The sequence below is a fragment of the Alligator sinensis genome, unplaced genomic scaffold (assembly GCF_000455745.1).
Source record: "Alligator sinensis unplaced genomic scaffold, ASM45574v1 scaffold219_2, whole genome shotgun sequence".
Taxonomy (NCBI): Eukaryota; Metazoa; Chordata; order Crocodylia; family Alligatoridae; genus Alligator; species Alligator sinensis.
Genome location: NW_005842822.1, coordinates 419,746 through 433,152, shown reverse-complemented (window position 1 = coordinate 433,152; position 13,407 = coordinate 419,746). Strand labels below are relative to the sequence as shown.

General features: G+C 41.0%; 1 protein-coding gene across 7 annotated transcripts in view; it reads right to left on the bottom strand.

The window, feature by feature from the left end:
* The window catches only part of AFTPH (aftiphilin), a 42,348-nt gene extending 29,691 nt beyond the window's left edge, over positions 1-12,657 (bottom strand). For all 7 annotated transcript variants that reach the window (XR_003091729.1, XM_025191471.1, XM_025191472.1 and 4 more), the window contains exon 1: positions 10,758-12,657. Coding sequence is in view for 6 of the 7 variants with exons in the window: in XM_025191471.1 (XP_025047256.1) it covers positions 10,758-12,629 (1,872 nt within the window). In the remaining variant the exon portion in view is untranslated. The remainder of the gene's footprint in view (positions 1-10,757) is intronic.
* Between the last annotated feature and the right edge of the window lie 750 nt (positions 12,658-13,407).

The window sequence follows — 13,407 nt, the reverse complement described above, 5'->3', positions numbered from 1 at the left end:
GGGGGGGGGTCAGAGGGGAAGGGGGAAGGAGGGACGGTGTTTTAAGTAAAGAAACATTTAACTCAGTCCTGTCACCATGGTAAAAGGAAGCAAGCCTGCACCATTCTCAGCAGTTACTCATATTTCCCTGTGGCAGCTGCTCCCTTTCTGTTCACTGCTGCCTTGCATGGCAGGAGAAGAATAGTTCCTGGCTGCTTCATTGTCTTGGGCTGCAGAAGCTCCGAGGAGAGCAGAACGGGAAGCTGACTCGGGGCACATCTGGATTGCGCAGCTCCAGATATGCTTTTGTATACTCCTAGGCAACAACAGCTAACTGGCCAAGCTAACTCCCCTCTCTTTTATAGCCACAAGGGCAACGGGCACAGAGAGAAGCTGAGAACCAGCTTTCAGAAAATGGAAGGAGCCTTGCAAGGCTAGATTAGATATTTGCATGAAGGTCTGAGATAAAAGTATTTTCAAATATTTAGTTATAAGAAGGGCTCTTATCAAAAAGTATGTGCAAGCTGCCCTGCGTTTTACCTTCGTTACACAGCTAGTATTGTTCCTAGTATATCTGCGAGTACATATGTAGCAGCATACCTTTTGTCTAAGAAGTCTACATACCCCCTAATGCCCATCTGCTTAGCAAGATAAGTGTTGGGGAACAGGTAGTCTGCCTCCTATTTCTTGGCTAAATACAAGTCAAGTGGTTTTTTTTGGTTTTTGTTGGGTTTTTTTTTTTTACTTAAACCTTCTTAAAACTTTTTTGTAAATTTATAAACATGTTTATATGTAGTGTATTACATCAGTTTTCCTTTTAGACTTTTAGTGCTTTTACATGCAAAAAGCATGATTTTAACCATTATATTCCATTAGTTCTACAAATTGGTGAAGTTTATTTAATAAGATAAACCATCAATCCATCAGAAATGCCTGGTACTCAATGAAGGCAGAAGACATGCCCGACTATATTGTCAGAGTATCAGAGCATTAGGTCTGTAAAAAGATTAAGGTCCAACAATGTTCTCGGTCCCACTGTGCTAGTGACTAAGAACAGGTTTCCTTAGGTAGCAAACTAATAGACTGAGTCCTTTAGAACAGAATTTTCTCAGGGCACTACTAGCGCCCAACCCAAAAATTCAAATATGAACTTGAAGGGAAGAAAAATCTTGTGACTGATCCCAATAACTCTTTAGTCAAGATTTTTTCAATATACTTTACCCTTTTAAGATTAAATTTAAAGTGTAAAAAGTTATTTCATTTATACACTGTAGAAGCTACTGTAAACTAGACCTATGAACCAGGGAGAAATCTCTCCCCCTACGCTCATACTATCTAATTAGATATCAAGGGGGTGATGGTAATAGCTCTGAAGGGAGTAGATGATCTTGTTCCTTTAATTGGAAACATAACCAAAATAAATAAATAAATAAAATTTAAAAAAATCAACAACTCTTCTGTGGCAAGGGAAAGGGAATTACTAAAAATAGCACTTTACAACACCCTATGCTTAATTTATGGTCACCGTTTTTGTTTTAAAAAAACAACACGCCAAGCACACACCACACCTGGAAGAATTACTTTTCAAAATGTGCACAATTAGCAGGCTGTGGAATAAATTACTGTACAAGCAAAAAGAAAAATCACAACCATGTTTCTCAAAGTGTATCAAATGCTTCTGCACAACAGAAGAATTATTACTTCTTAAGTTGACATTTGTTAAACAGAACATTTTCCTTCCACTTTTTGTGGGACTTGATGCATTTCTGACTCTGGAGGTTGTGTGCACACGCTAAGACAACAGTGCAATTTAAAAATAGTGGTCCTTGAATCACTAAAATCATTAATTTGTTATCTTAGCAGTTATGCTCAAACTGGGTTAGACAGGATATTCCAGGAAAACCACAAGACACTGAGAAAACAAATAGTTTTAATTTCTGGGATTGAGAAAAGCTCAATAAGCAATATGTTCTATACCAGGGGTGCTCAACCTCCGGCCTGCAGGCCAAATGCAGCCATGGCATCTGGTCCACTGGAGTCAGCACGAGTCAAGAAATTTGGCAGGAGGAATGGTGGATATCAATACGGAATGGTGGATACTAATACAGCCACCCTTCCCCCTGCCAAATTCCCAAACCCTAAGCCCTATGTGGCTGGTCAGAGTTAGGCCATGTCCCCTTCCCCCAACCTTCAAGGGCTAGCTTGGGGCTTGGGCTGCCCCAACCCCCATCTACACGCACACACACACACACGGTGTCTGTTGCACCCACCCCAGGTGCCAGATCAGGACCAGCAGCTAGATCTGGCCCTTGGACGGACCAGGCATTGCCCACCTGGTTTGGCAGGAAAAAAGTTTGAGCAACATTGTTTTATACATTCCAGGGACTCCCAAACTTTTTGCACCAACATCAATACTTAAAACTGCTTCAACTACTCAAAACTCAGATCGTGCGCCCACATCAAAGCCTTCAGCTACAAAGGAAGAGTGTGCTGCAACGCATGTGTAGGCGGTGACTGGGGCTGACTGCAGCACAAGAGTGCTATCGTGCAGGGCTGCCTGCCAGCAAGCCCCACACTGTAGCACCCTTGTGCTCCAGCCAGCCGCTCCGCAGCACGCTAAGCCAGCCAAGGCAGAGCAGCTCTGGGCTGGCAAGCTGACCCACCAGACCTCCTGCTAGCCAGGGCTGTGCCACCCTAACTCAACATGCTACTGTCCTGGGTGCATGTGTAAATGCTGTGCCCAGGAGCAATAAACTGGTGTGAACTGTGCCAGAGTTTATTCAGGTGCATTAATATTACATGTAGATATGCCCCATAATATCTTATTAAATATTTTTAAATGTGTACAAAATACTCATAAAATATTTATCTTTATAAGCATATTTGTATATGTATAAGCATTTTATTTAGAAATGTCAAATAAAATGCTACAAATGTTGATACTGTGAGGGATTTTTGGTCCCCATTATATAAATGTTACACGGGTACCAGCTCATTACAATTAGAGGTGTTGCTACCACCACTTTCCACAGTACTTACGGTTCTACCTAAAAAAAAAGAAAAAAAGGAAAAAAAGGCAAGACAATTGGCAGTAATCAACTTCCTAACACCGGACTCTGATTTCGTACTTTTACTCACATAGTCGAGGAGTGCAGGATCTGGCCTGGTCACATACATTTTTTTTTCTATTTTTATAGTGCATCGTAAAACTACAGAAGTATGGGTAACTATTAAAAAAAAAATTTTACATTATAAATCTACAGACTCAATGCAACCACTACACTAAATACTCATCAGCCTCTTTTACTGCCACCTGATAATAAATTAAAAGCCTGCGCAACTAAATGCATCCATCCCCCTGTAGAGCTTCTGTGATGAACAGACCTAGCAACTTGCGTTTCAAGGACTACTTATCTGAGCTCCAACAGCAACATAGAAGTCATTTTTAGGCAACTGAGTAGCCTGCCTTAAACTCCATGCTCAAGTCTTAGTGTCATATTGGAATCTAAAAAAAAGACATTTACTAGCCAGAAAATAGTCAGAAGCAGAGAGATAAATACCTATATGAGCTAAGGAACCAAATACTAGGACTGTCAAGGTAAAGTCAATATCTTAGGTTGCATATACAGTAACTGCATGAAGATGTTATGTGACGTACACTTAATCTGCCCGGGGTGGGGAGGGGAAAGAAAGAGAGAGAGAGAGAGAGAGAGAGAGTTATATAAAAGAAATAAGGATGCTAAACTTAAAGAAGGAAGGGAAAAAGAAGAATCTGTGTAGACACAATCAGCTTATAAATAACTGTCAAGGCCACAAGATAAATGAAGGAAATTAATTACTCAGTCTCAGAAGATGACAGAAGAAGGACAAATGGTCTGAAGCCAAGGGAGAGAAAATCTGGATTAAGTAAATAACACTAATATTTCTCCTGTGATGGACGCACTGCTCTAGAGAGAAAAGTCTAACAAAAATATTTTTGTCCAAACCAACAGAATAAAGCAGATTTTTGTGAAATAAAAATGGAAAGCTCCTGAGGCTGCAATTTACACAGGTGAAGACATGATAAGATTAGTATATTTGCCTCCACAGCCATGTCCCAATGAGTCTGGCTGTATGGTATGTGGTGCTGCAGACACATCTGTGGTATCACATACCACACATTCAGCTGTTCTCTGCACTGCAAGGGAGCAGTGAGGAGGGTTTTTTGACACTAGGGTCAAAAAAACCCACACACAAAAAATAAGCAGGATGGCGCACATGGGGGCAGCATGTGCCACCCAGAACTGGGGCCTGGCCACCTGGAGCTATGCTCCAGCTGTTAGCCATGCTCTAAGCAGCAGGATAGCCCCTGGTGCAGCCCCAGGAGCGTGCCAGGATTCCAAGTAAGGCTGCTCGGACCAGTCCAGTGCTGGCCTCACCCTCCCCTACCCCACCCAGGGTAAAATAGACACAAGAACCCTAGGGAGAGTCAAGAACAGAAATATCCAAGAGTTAGAAAGAGCAGAGCATCTAAACCAGGAGAAGCCACATGTATATGCAAGAAAATTATTCTATCTTTTTGAGGCTCAAATTTAGCTTTGTGCATTTTTAAGGAAAAGTTCTGTTAAACATATTAGGTTTTCATGAATTCATCAGAAAAGATTCAGGGAAGTTTTTGTTTGTTTTTTTTTAAATATTCTAGTAGAGCATTTGCAATTCAAACCCTGGAACTCTAAGTTTGTTTATGCAAACCCAGAAGTGAAAGCTATTGGTGTTTTTCACGGTCAAATCTAAGAAGGGTTAAAAACCCTCTACCATGGAATCACAGAAAACATATGGATGGAAGGGATTCTCAGGTTATCTAATCCAACCCCACACTCTTATGGCAGGATCATCCCCATCTAAACCACCTCATCCAAGTGTTTGTTTAACTTGCTCTTAGAAACTCCCAATAATACCTTCAGCTCTTTAGGTACTTTAGATTCCTCCAGCTCTTTTCTCATGTTTTACTATCCTCATAATTGGTTCTTCCTAACAACCAAATTAATTTTCCATTGTTGTAACTTAAAAGCATCCTTCCTTGTCCTGTCATTTGTGGGCAGGGCAAATAAGTTGATCACTACCTTCTCTGTAATCACCCTTATGTATTTGACATTTTATCAAAATTCCCCTTTAATCGCTTGTTCTCCAAATTAAACAGTCCCAGTTTTTCTAACCTTTGCTTGTAAGTCATGTTTTAAAGCTGACTAGTCATTTTTGTTTCCCTCCTCTGGACTCCCTCCAATTGGCCCATATTTCAAAGTGCAGTGTCCAAAACTGGATCTTAATTTATCCCCTATCTGCACTGTGACAAAAGCTTTAAAATTTCATGATTATTCATTTCTTCCAGGAGACCCCTTCTTCATTCAACACAATGGACAGGTGTGCTCACTAAAATGGCTAGCTATTCAATACTTCTTTTCATTCTAGTTCAGAGCATCTCCATGCCTTGTTTGCTTCATACTTACCATAATCAGCTATGGGCCAAGTTTCACTTATTTTCCCAGGGACCTTTTTATAGGAATCATAGCATTCAAGTATTTTGGAAAGTGCATCTTTACGATAGACATTAGTGTCATTTTATAGACTGAGAACTGAGATGCATAGAGACTGAAGCCAACGTTGCCACAAGTGTCCACTGATTTTGGGTGTCCAACTTGACATACCTACAGCCTGAGTTTTCAGAGCACTTGCCTTTACAGCACTTCAAATGTTTGAAGCATGGCTTCAAATCAACTTCAGTTGCAGCTGAACACTCATTGGTTCTTCTAACTGGGTAACAACTGACCTCAGGAAGCCATCTACTCCCATGACATGCTCCATCTGAACCAGTGAAGCTAGACTTTTTTCCCCCAGCAGGCTGGATGGGTAGCGCCCAATCCGTCCAAGGGTCAGATCAGAATAGGACCTACCTATGCTTTAAAGCCCAACATGTCAAAAACCCCCAAACTATTATTTGATATTTACAGGTGAAACAAGATGTTACTGTTTACTTGCGAGATTTACAACAAACAGGACTTTAAATAAAAACATTCACATGCAATGTTTGGTTGTTTGCCTTTGTTTTAAGAAGTGAGAGGACTAATATTTTTCTTATTATTACTGATTTTTTTAAAGGAAGTGTCAAGATACTTAAGTTTTCAGTGACATCCTCAGACAGCCGTGTAACTTGAGTTTCCTCTTGCAACAAAATCCTCTTCAGACACTGAACCACAAAACCATTCAGTTATAAAGGAGCTGAAAAATTCCAGGCAACCTAATGAAATATTGTGCCCTTCCTCTCTCCCCCCTGCACTGTACTTTGAACCTGCTTAGGATTACAGATATTGAACCTTCTGATAAATGCAGAGGTTTTCTGAGCAGATACCTTCAGCCTATTCTCTTAAGTCCTGGTTGTACCTTTGCTCTAGGTTAAAGCAAAATGATCATAATGTTTCTGTAAAATGAATGTTTTTGTCTTTTTTGAAACAATATAACCCATGTTTTACACGCCACATTAATTATCAGTAGCTGGATTTCCCCCCAGAGTACAGTACTCCACAGATCCAGTTTTGAAATGTAAGCCAAAATCATGCTGACCCCAAAGCCATTATAACAGTAGCAGCAAATAAGATCCACATGTTTAGATGGATACACACTTTCCACTAAATTTTTACAGAAGAAACCATGCTGCCTGTCCCCTCTCCATAACACACACTAAGAGTAGGGGTAGAAGGATTTATGAACTTATTCGGCTTGGAGAGAAACTCCAGCTACTGATAAATGGCACATGTAACATGCCTGAGAGCTGAATATTAGGGCTGTGCAAAGCTTTGGTAGCCGATTTGATCCAATTCAGTGGCCAAATCTCTAAATCCGAATCGAATCAGGAGACACATTAATCTCTCCGAATCGAATCAGAAGCCTCCGAATCAATTCAGAGAGATTCGGCCGTAGACTGTACAGGCAGGTACTAGACAGTGCCAGCAAGAACAGCTGGGGGATCAGCCGGATGAGCCCTGGTTTGAGCCAGTAGCCCTGGGAGAAGCCGTGACTCGTCTGGCTGTTCCCCTGGCTGCGCCCCCGCAGGGGCAAGGCAAGCAGTGCTGGCAGCCCCAAGAGAAGCCATGGGTGGGCTGGGGGAATGAACCGGGGGCTTTCCTCCAGCTCCCGGTTCGATCCCCCAGCTCCCCAATCATTCTTCCCAGCCTCTGCAGCTTCTCCAGGGGCTGCCAGCACTACCTGCCTCACCCTGGTGGGGGGGTCAACCGGGGGAGCAGCTGGACGAGACACAGCTTCTCCCGGGGCTGCTGGCTCAAGCCAGGGCTCATCTGGCTGCTCCCACCGACACTGCCTGCCTGTATAGACTATGGCCAAATAAGATTCGGCACTGAATATCTTCTGATTTGCCCGAATCAAATTAGGAAAGTGTTTTGAATCACTGAATCAAATCACTGTCCCACCGAATCGCCCAATCCAAATCCAAAGCAAATACTTTCCACTTCACAGAGGCCTACTGAAATAACACCTAGTATTTGTTTTAATAAAAAACCCAAAACCCAGAATATTAAAAAGCCAAGGTAGAGAACTACCTTAAGATCATTCTGTTTATTCCCTGTGTGATTATTTTTATAGTACTTTAAAGCACTTTTTAGCATAGCATTAAAAAACAATTTGTATAAAAAATGAATGTTAAAAAAACCCAACCAAAAACCAAAAAAACCTGACCCCCCAATAACTACTATTCTAGTTTCACGCACATCACTTATAAACTGTCAAAGAAAAATGGCTTCATCAGAAGCGTCAAATAAATGGCTGTGGGCAACATTTCCTGCTTTGCAGGTGCCCAAATACCACACCCATTCTTGCTGTGGTGGATTCTGTCCATGGTGACACCAGAGGTTTGGTTCTTGCCAGGGCCAAACCACAGCCACAGCTAGAAATCCTGCCACATGCATCATTGCTGCAGAGGGAGGTGTTGGTATGGAAGCTACTGCAGCACACCACTGCTCAGTGGTATGCAGCTAGTTACAACGGCTCTGGACAATGTGAACAGTAAGCTGCAGTAGGCACCACACCAGCACCTCTGCAGGAGCAGCACTGAGCCTGACAAGGGAGTGCAAACCCCACAAACAAGCTATTTCTGCCCGTTCCTCCACTGATGGGGGGACAATGGGACAGATGATCCACCTCCTCAGACCAAATGTTGACACCTCTCATCTACACAGTGTTCTCTCAATTTTGTTTCTATCCCACATCCTTTAATTGACACTATCCACATTTTCCTTTTTCCTCGAGCCATTTAGCAAGTTAAAAGACTAAAATCATGAGCCCAGAAAAGGGTGTGAAAGAAGAGGATGTCAGTACTATAATCTGGTAAAGCTCTATAAAGTCAAGGCCCTGCTGCCTTCCTCACAGCTGCTAGGAAGTTATGGTGCTAGTATTTCTTAACAGGTTTTTACACAACCAGTTTGAAACTTAGTTCTTGTAATATCAAGCATCTAATAAACTTGCTCGACACCCATGCCTGTTGGCAGCTACAGAGAAAAAGGACTTTCTTACCCTGCCTCAATGCCAGTTACTCCAAACTTCTGTTCTGGGATAGAGAATGCTATTCTCTTGTCTTCCAGAGCTTCTTGGTTGTGGCTGCAGAGGTTTTAACTAGTCTCTCCCACATCCAGCTTCTAATTATACCCCCTACCCTCCCACCAGTAACTCCAGGACATATCCGTCAGTTCCACTCATAAAAGAAAGTAATAAAACTTACCACAGTCTTATTAGTTTCATCCTGCTGCCAGATAAAACTAAGAGTTGCACTAAGGCACTGGAACTGTTTGTAGGTTCAGGAAGACAAGCTAGAAATAGCTTGGACCCAATGCTAGGCAGGGAATGTTGCCACTTGCTACTGAATCTATTAAAACTAACTGCCAAACTGGTTTGGCTCTATGGTTGTAGGCTGAGTTCCACTGCATGCTTCAGGCAGTAATTCAACCCATTTTTGATTTAAAAAATACATCTCCCCAGACTTCTAGCAATTACTGAATATAAATTGCATTTTGAGAATTTACATGGACCTGCTCATTTGATTTAGGAAGTATAAATATCAGGCAGGAGACGGCCACTTACACAGAACCTAGTACTGAACATCAAGATTTTTTTTCCTCCCGACAGAGCCTGGAGAGCTCTAGGCAACTCATCCTTCTCTCAGCAGCTATTTATTTGCTACTGGTGAAACACAAAGGAGATCGGGCTGTGAGTTTCCATGTGTACAGCATGAACAAAAGGGCATAAGGACCTTTTCTTTTTCCATCTCTCTCAAAGATACCTGTCAGTGTTAATATCCTTCCTTACTTCATATTCCCAGGAGATAGGAGAAAGTCTAAACCAAACTCATTTGGGCCCACAGGTTGAATTTTGACAGCTGGGTTTCTTGCAGGCCGGACAACCCACAAGCAGTGTTAATCACTGGCTGCTTGAGCCACTGTTTCAGCACAGGTCTGAAACCCAGGGAACTAATGTCGCTGCTGCTTGCTCTCCCTTTTCCCTTGCCGTCAATCTTAGTCACCAGCAGCACTGCGAAACTGCAATTTCTGAAAGGGGAAGAGGGAGGCACTAGTAGCATTAACTCCCTAGAAAACATTGTATCTGGCTGCCATAGGGATGAACACAGCCACCAGAACAGCTCCATGGAGGGGAGGTGGGGTCCGGTCTTTAAGAAGCCCCACAGGCCAGATGCCTTGCCTCTACAGGCCAGATATGGCTCAAGGACATGTTTCACATCCCTGGTTTAAACTAATACTAATAATGTAGTGGTGGTGATGAAGAATTAAAAGTATAACTATCTACATTCAGCTACAGTAGCTTTTACTCTAAAAGCAGCTCTGAATTACAATTACCATCAAACATCTACCTTAAATGCAAAAGAAGATACCATCTGTTTATGAAATTGTTTAAGAAAACAAACTATATTTAAGGACCAATAGACCCACCAGCTTTCAACTGAATCAGTTTTAAAAAGTATTAACTTAAAAGCAAGCCCTTGCTTTTATAAGAAAATTAAAATTTCTCAATATCAAATGAGATGCACCCACATCTTATTTATATGAACAATTTCTGTAAACACCCACAGATGTATCCTTTCTTACTTATATGTGGGGGGCCTGTGGTATGCCAGAAAATAAGACATGCATCTTGTTTTTGGGAGGACAGAATGGAGAAAATAGATTTTTCCAGAATTATGCTTGCACAGAGCAGGGGCAGCCCAATTTTCAGTTGACTTGCTTTCTCTTTCTTGCTTAACTAAAGCTGATACCCTAACTGCTACTGAAGGCTAGTCTCCCTGGATGGATCTACAATTCTGAAAAAGAACTCAAGTGTTTCCAGAGCTGTGAAGCAGTATGAGAGAGACCAGGAACAACTAACAGACAGCAAACATTGCCAAAAGAAAGGTTAATTTGATTAGTGGAAAGCATTCAGAAGGGGAGCTGATTGTTCTTCGCTCCACTGTTGTTAACAATGAACCAGTAATTCAACAGATTCAGCTGCTTGAATAGTAAGGCCACTGCTGCTGTACTGTGGAGCACGAATCAAAGCAAGGTACTTCTATTCTGGGCAGAAAATCAGCTTAATATATGCACCCCAGTTTTGGGAGGCTGATTTTTGGGAAAAGGGTGCATGTGGTATGCAAGTCAATATAATATATTATGAAGCTTATGTCACAATATTATGCACATAGTTCAAAGAATACTTCGGATAATTTATTTAATTTATATATTAGATACCTGAACTGAAGGTGCAAATTCTTGAGGTTGCCTATTAGCAGTTTCTTGGAAAGATGTCAAAGTAGAACTTTCTGCCTTGTGGGTCACCGAACTATCAATCCTAAGAGAGGTATCTGTCCTATGCGATTGCCATGTCTCTTTTCTATGATGAGATTCAGTAGCTTGCTCATCTCCAAAAGCAGCCCAAGAACAGCCCTCTTTCTGTTCATCTTCAAAAGCATTCCATTCTGCAGTTTGATTACTACCAGCAGAACTGAAGTCTGCAAAGTCGTCAGAGTCCTGGAAAATAACACACTCATCTTGAGGTTTTGGCACTGAATCAAAGTCTCCAAATTCACTATCGCTACCATTTGCCAGCTTAGCAGTACATTGGACGTCCAAGCTAGAATGGGTACCGGTAACTCCACATTCTGAAGTATCTGAACTCTGACTTAATTCAGATTGATCTAACTTTGTTAGCTGTTGACAAACAGTACTCGTATCCCTAAAATCACCAAATTCATCAATTGATTCACTGAAATGTGCAGAACGCTCAGAAGATTCTTCTAAAGTCACATTCAATGCCGATTCTTGAGTACTGATAATAAAAGGAGAAGATGTACCACTGGCTGTGCCAAAGTCACCAAAATCATCTTCATTTGTTTCACTGCAAGACACAAATTCACTGCTGCTTTCACCATTCTTTACATCTTCAGAACTGCCCAGCAAATTTTCTTCTGCAGGATCATGGCAAGAGCTTTGGATCTTACTACAGTCAATACTTTCTGTTTCTGAAAAATCTTTAGACCTAGAAAAATCTTTGCCATTTTCAGAGTCACAACATTTTCTTCTCCCGCTGTCTTCTGCCTTTTCAGTAGTGCCTGTTGAGCTCTCAATTGCCTGAGGTATGCTGGAAATTCTATCATCATGTTCCAGTGCTGTAGAGTCCTGCTCATAATTATTAACAATTTCATTAACCACAACACTGACTTCTGATATGCAAGCCTGCTCATCTTCAATAAAAGTCTCTCCACATTCACAGCTTCTATCTGAAGTCAATTCCTTCACAGAAATTATTTCAGTCACTCTATTTATTATATTGTTTTCCTGAACATTCAGTGCTTCTCTTTCATTAAGAGCATTGCATATTTTATGTCCCGTTTCTTCTAAGTGGTTTGTTTCTTGGTTTGAGAAAGTAGCAAAGTCTGCAAAATCTTCAGCTGGGCTAGGCACTGAGTCTAAACTCAACTCAGTGCTATGAGTGCTAACAGTTTTTAGTCCCTTTGAGTCACTGATGCTGTCTAGATCTTCTGTTCCCTGGGGATTTACAGTATCCAATGCTGCAAACCCATTTGTTAGAATCTCTAGACATGGGAGTTTCTCACCATTACAAGCACCTATCTCCTGATCCGGGCTTCTAATTTTCATGTCAGTTCTAAAGCCTTCAGAGGAAAAGGCCTCTGTTTTTCCAATATTCTCTCTTTGTTCCTCTGTTCTCTTTGCATTTTCCAGACTTTCATCAAAAGTAGTACCTGATGTTCTAGACTTAGATTTTTCTTTGCTGGCACTAGTTGCTGATATATCATAGAGTTCTTTAGAAGGACTAGAAAGTTCTGCTATGCAGTCTTTATCTTTACCATTTTTGACAGAGGTAAAGGCTGCAAGGCTACCTACATTATCAGAATACTCATGAAGTGGCATAAAATGGTTAGTGGGTATAAATTCCTCCTTTGAATTACTGTAGTCTGGTGCATCGAAGTCAGCAAACCCTACACCAGAAGTACTACCAGAAAATCCACCAAATTCCCCAAATTCGTCATCGCCATCATCATCAGCTCCATTGTCTAATGGCGGAGGGGATGAAGAATACATTCGAATGACATCTGGTTCCATTGTTTCCTTTTAGAATGGTAGTTTATTCCTGTAAAAGAAGGAAAAAGTATATATACAGTCACTTTTCTGATTATTAAAACTGGAATTTAAAATGCACTTAGATTCTGATAATAAAGTAATATGCAGATAAAATAAAACAAGTTATTTTGCATGTTCTATTCTTTCACAGTTCACTTTGAGTTTATAGGATATGGGTAACGTTATAAAAAGGCAAATAGTTGTATCCTAACATCAGATATCTGTAAGATGCCATAGACTGCACCATATTTATCTCAATGCTCTAAAGAGAAAGCACCTTATGCCCTTCTTAAAAGAAAAAAAAAAAAGAAGTTAGTTAGATGAAAGGAACTGTTGCACAATTGCTAGCTATGATCTCTTTTCCCAGTACTCAGTGTTTTCCCTCTCCAATTTCTAGGTTTCAGTTAGGTGTTATTGTCCATAAGACTCTACAGTTCTCAGCCTACATGCATAACCTTCCCAACTACTGCCTCCAACACACTTTCATGTCAGAAACCTTCATCTAGGAAGTGCTGCTATATGCACATTAAAGCCTTGTGCAAAATTAACTTTACTATTAAAGCTAAGCTTCAAAAACAGATAGTCTTTAAAAGGAGTCAAGTACAAGCTGCTAAACCATAGAAAAAGTCTAATTTCAAAAGCTCCAACTTCTCATTCTAATGTTTTCATTGCCTAGATACCTACTGTAGGAAAAAACACATTTAGGATTTCATCTTTAACTGTTACTAATATAGCATACTGTTTAAGGCATAGATTGAGA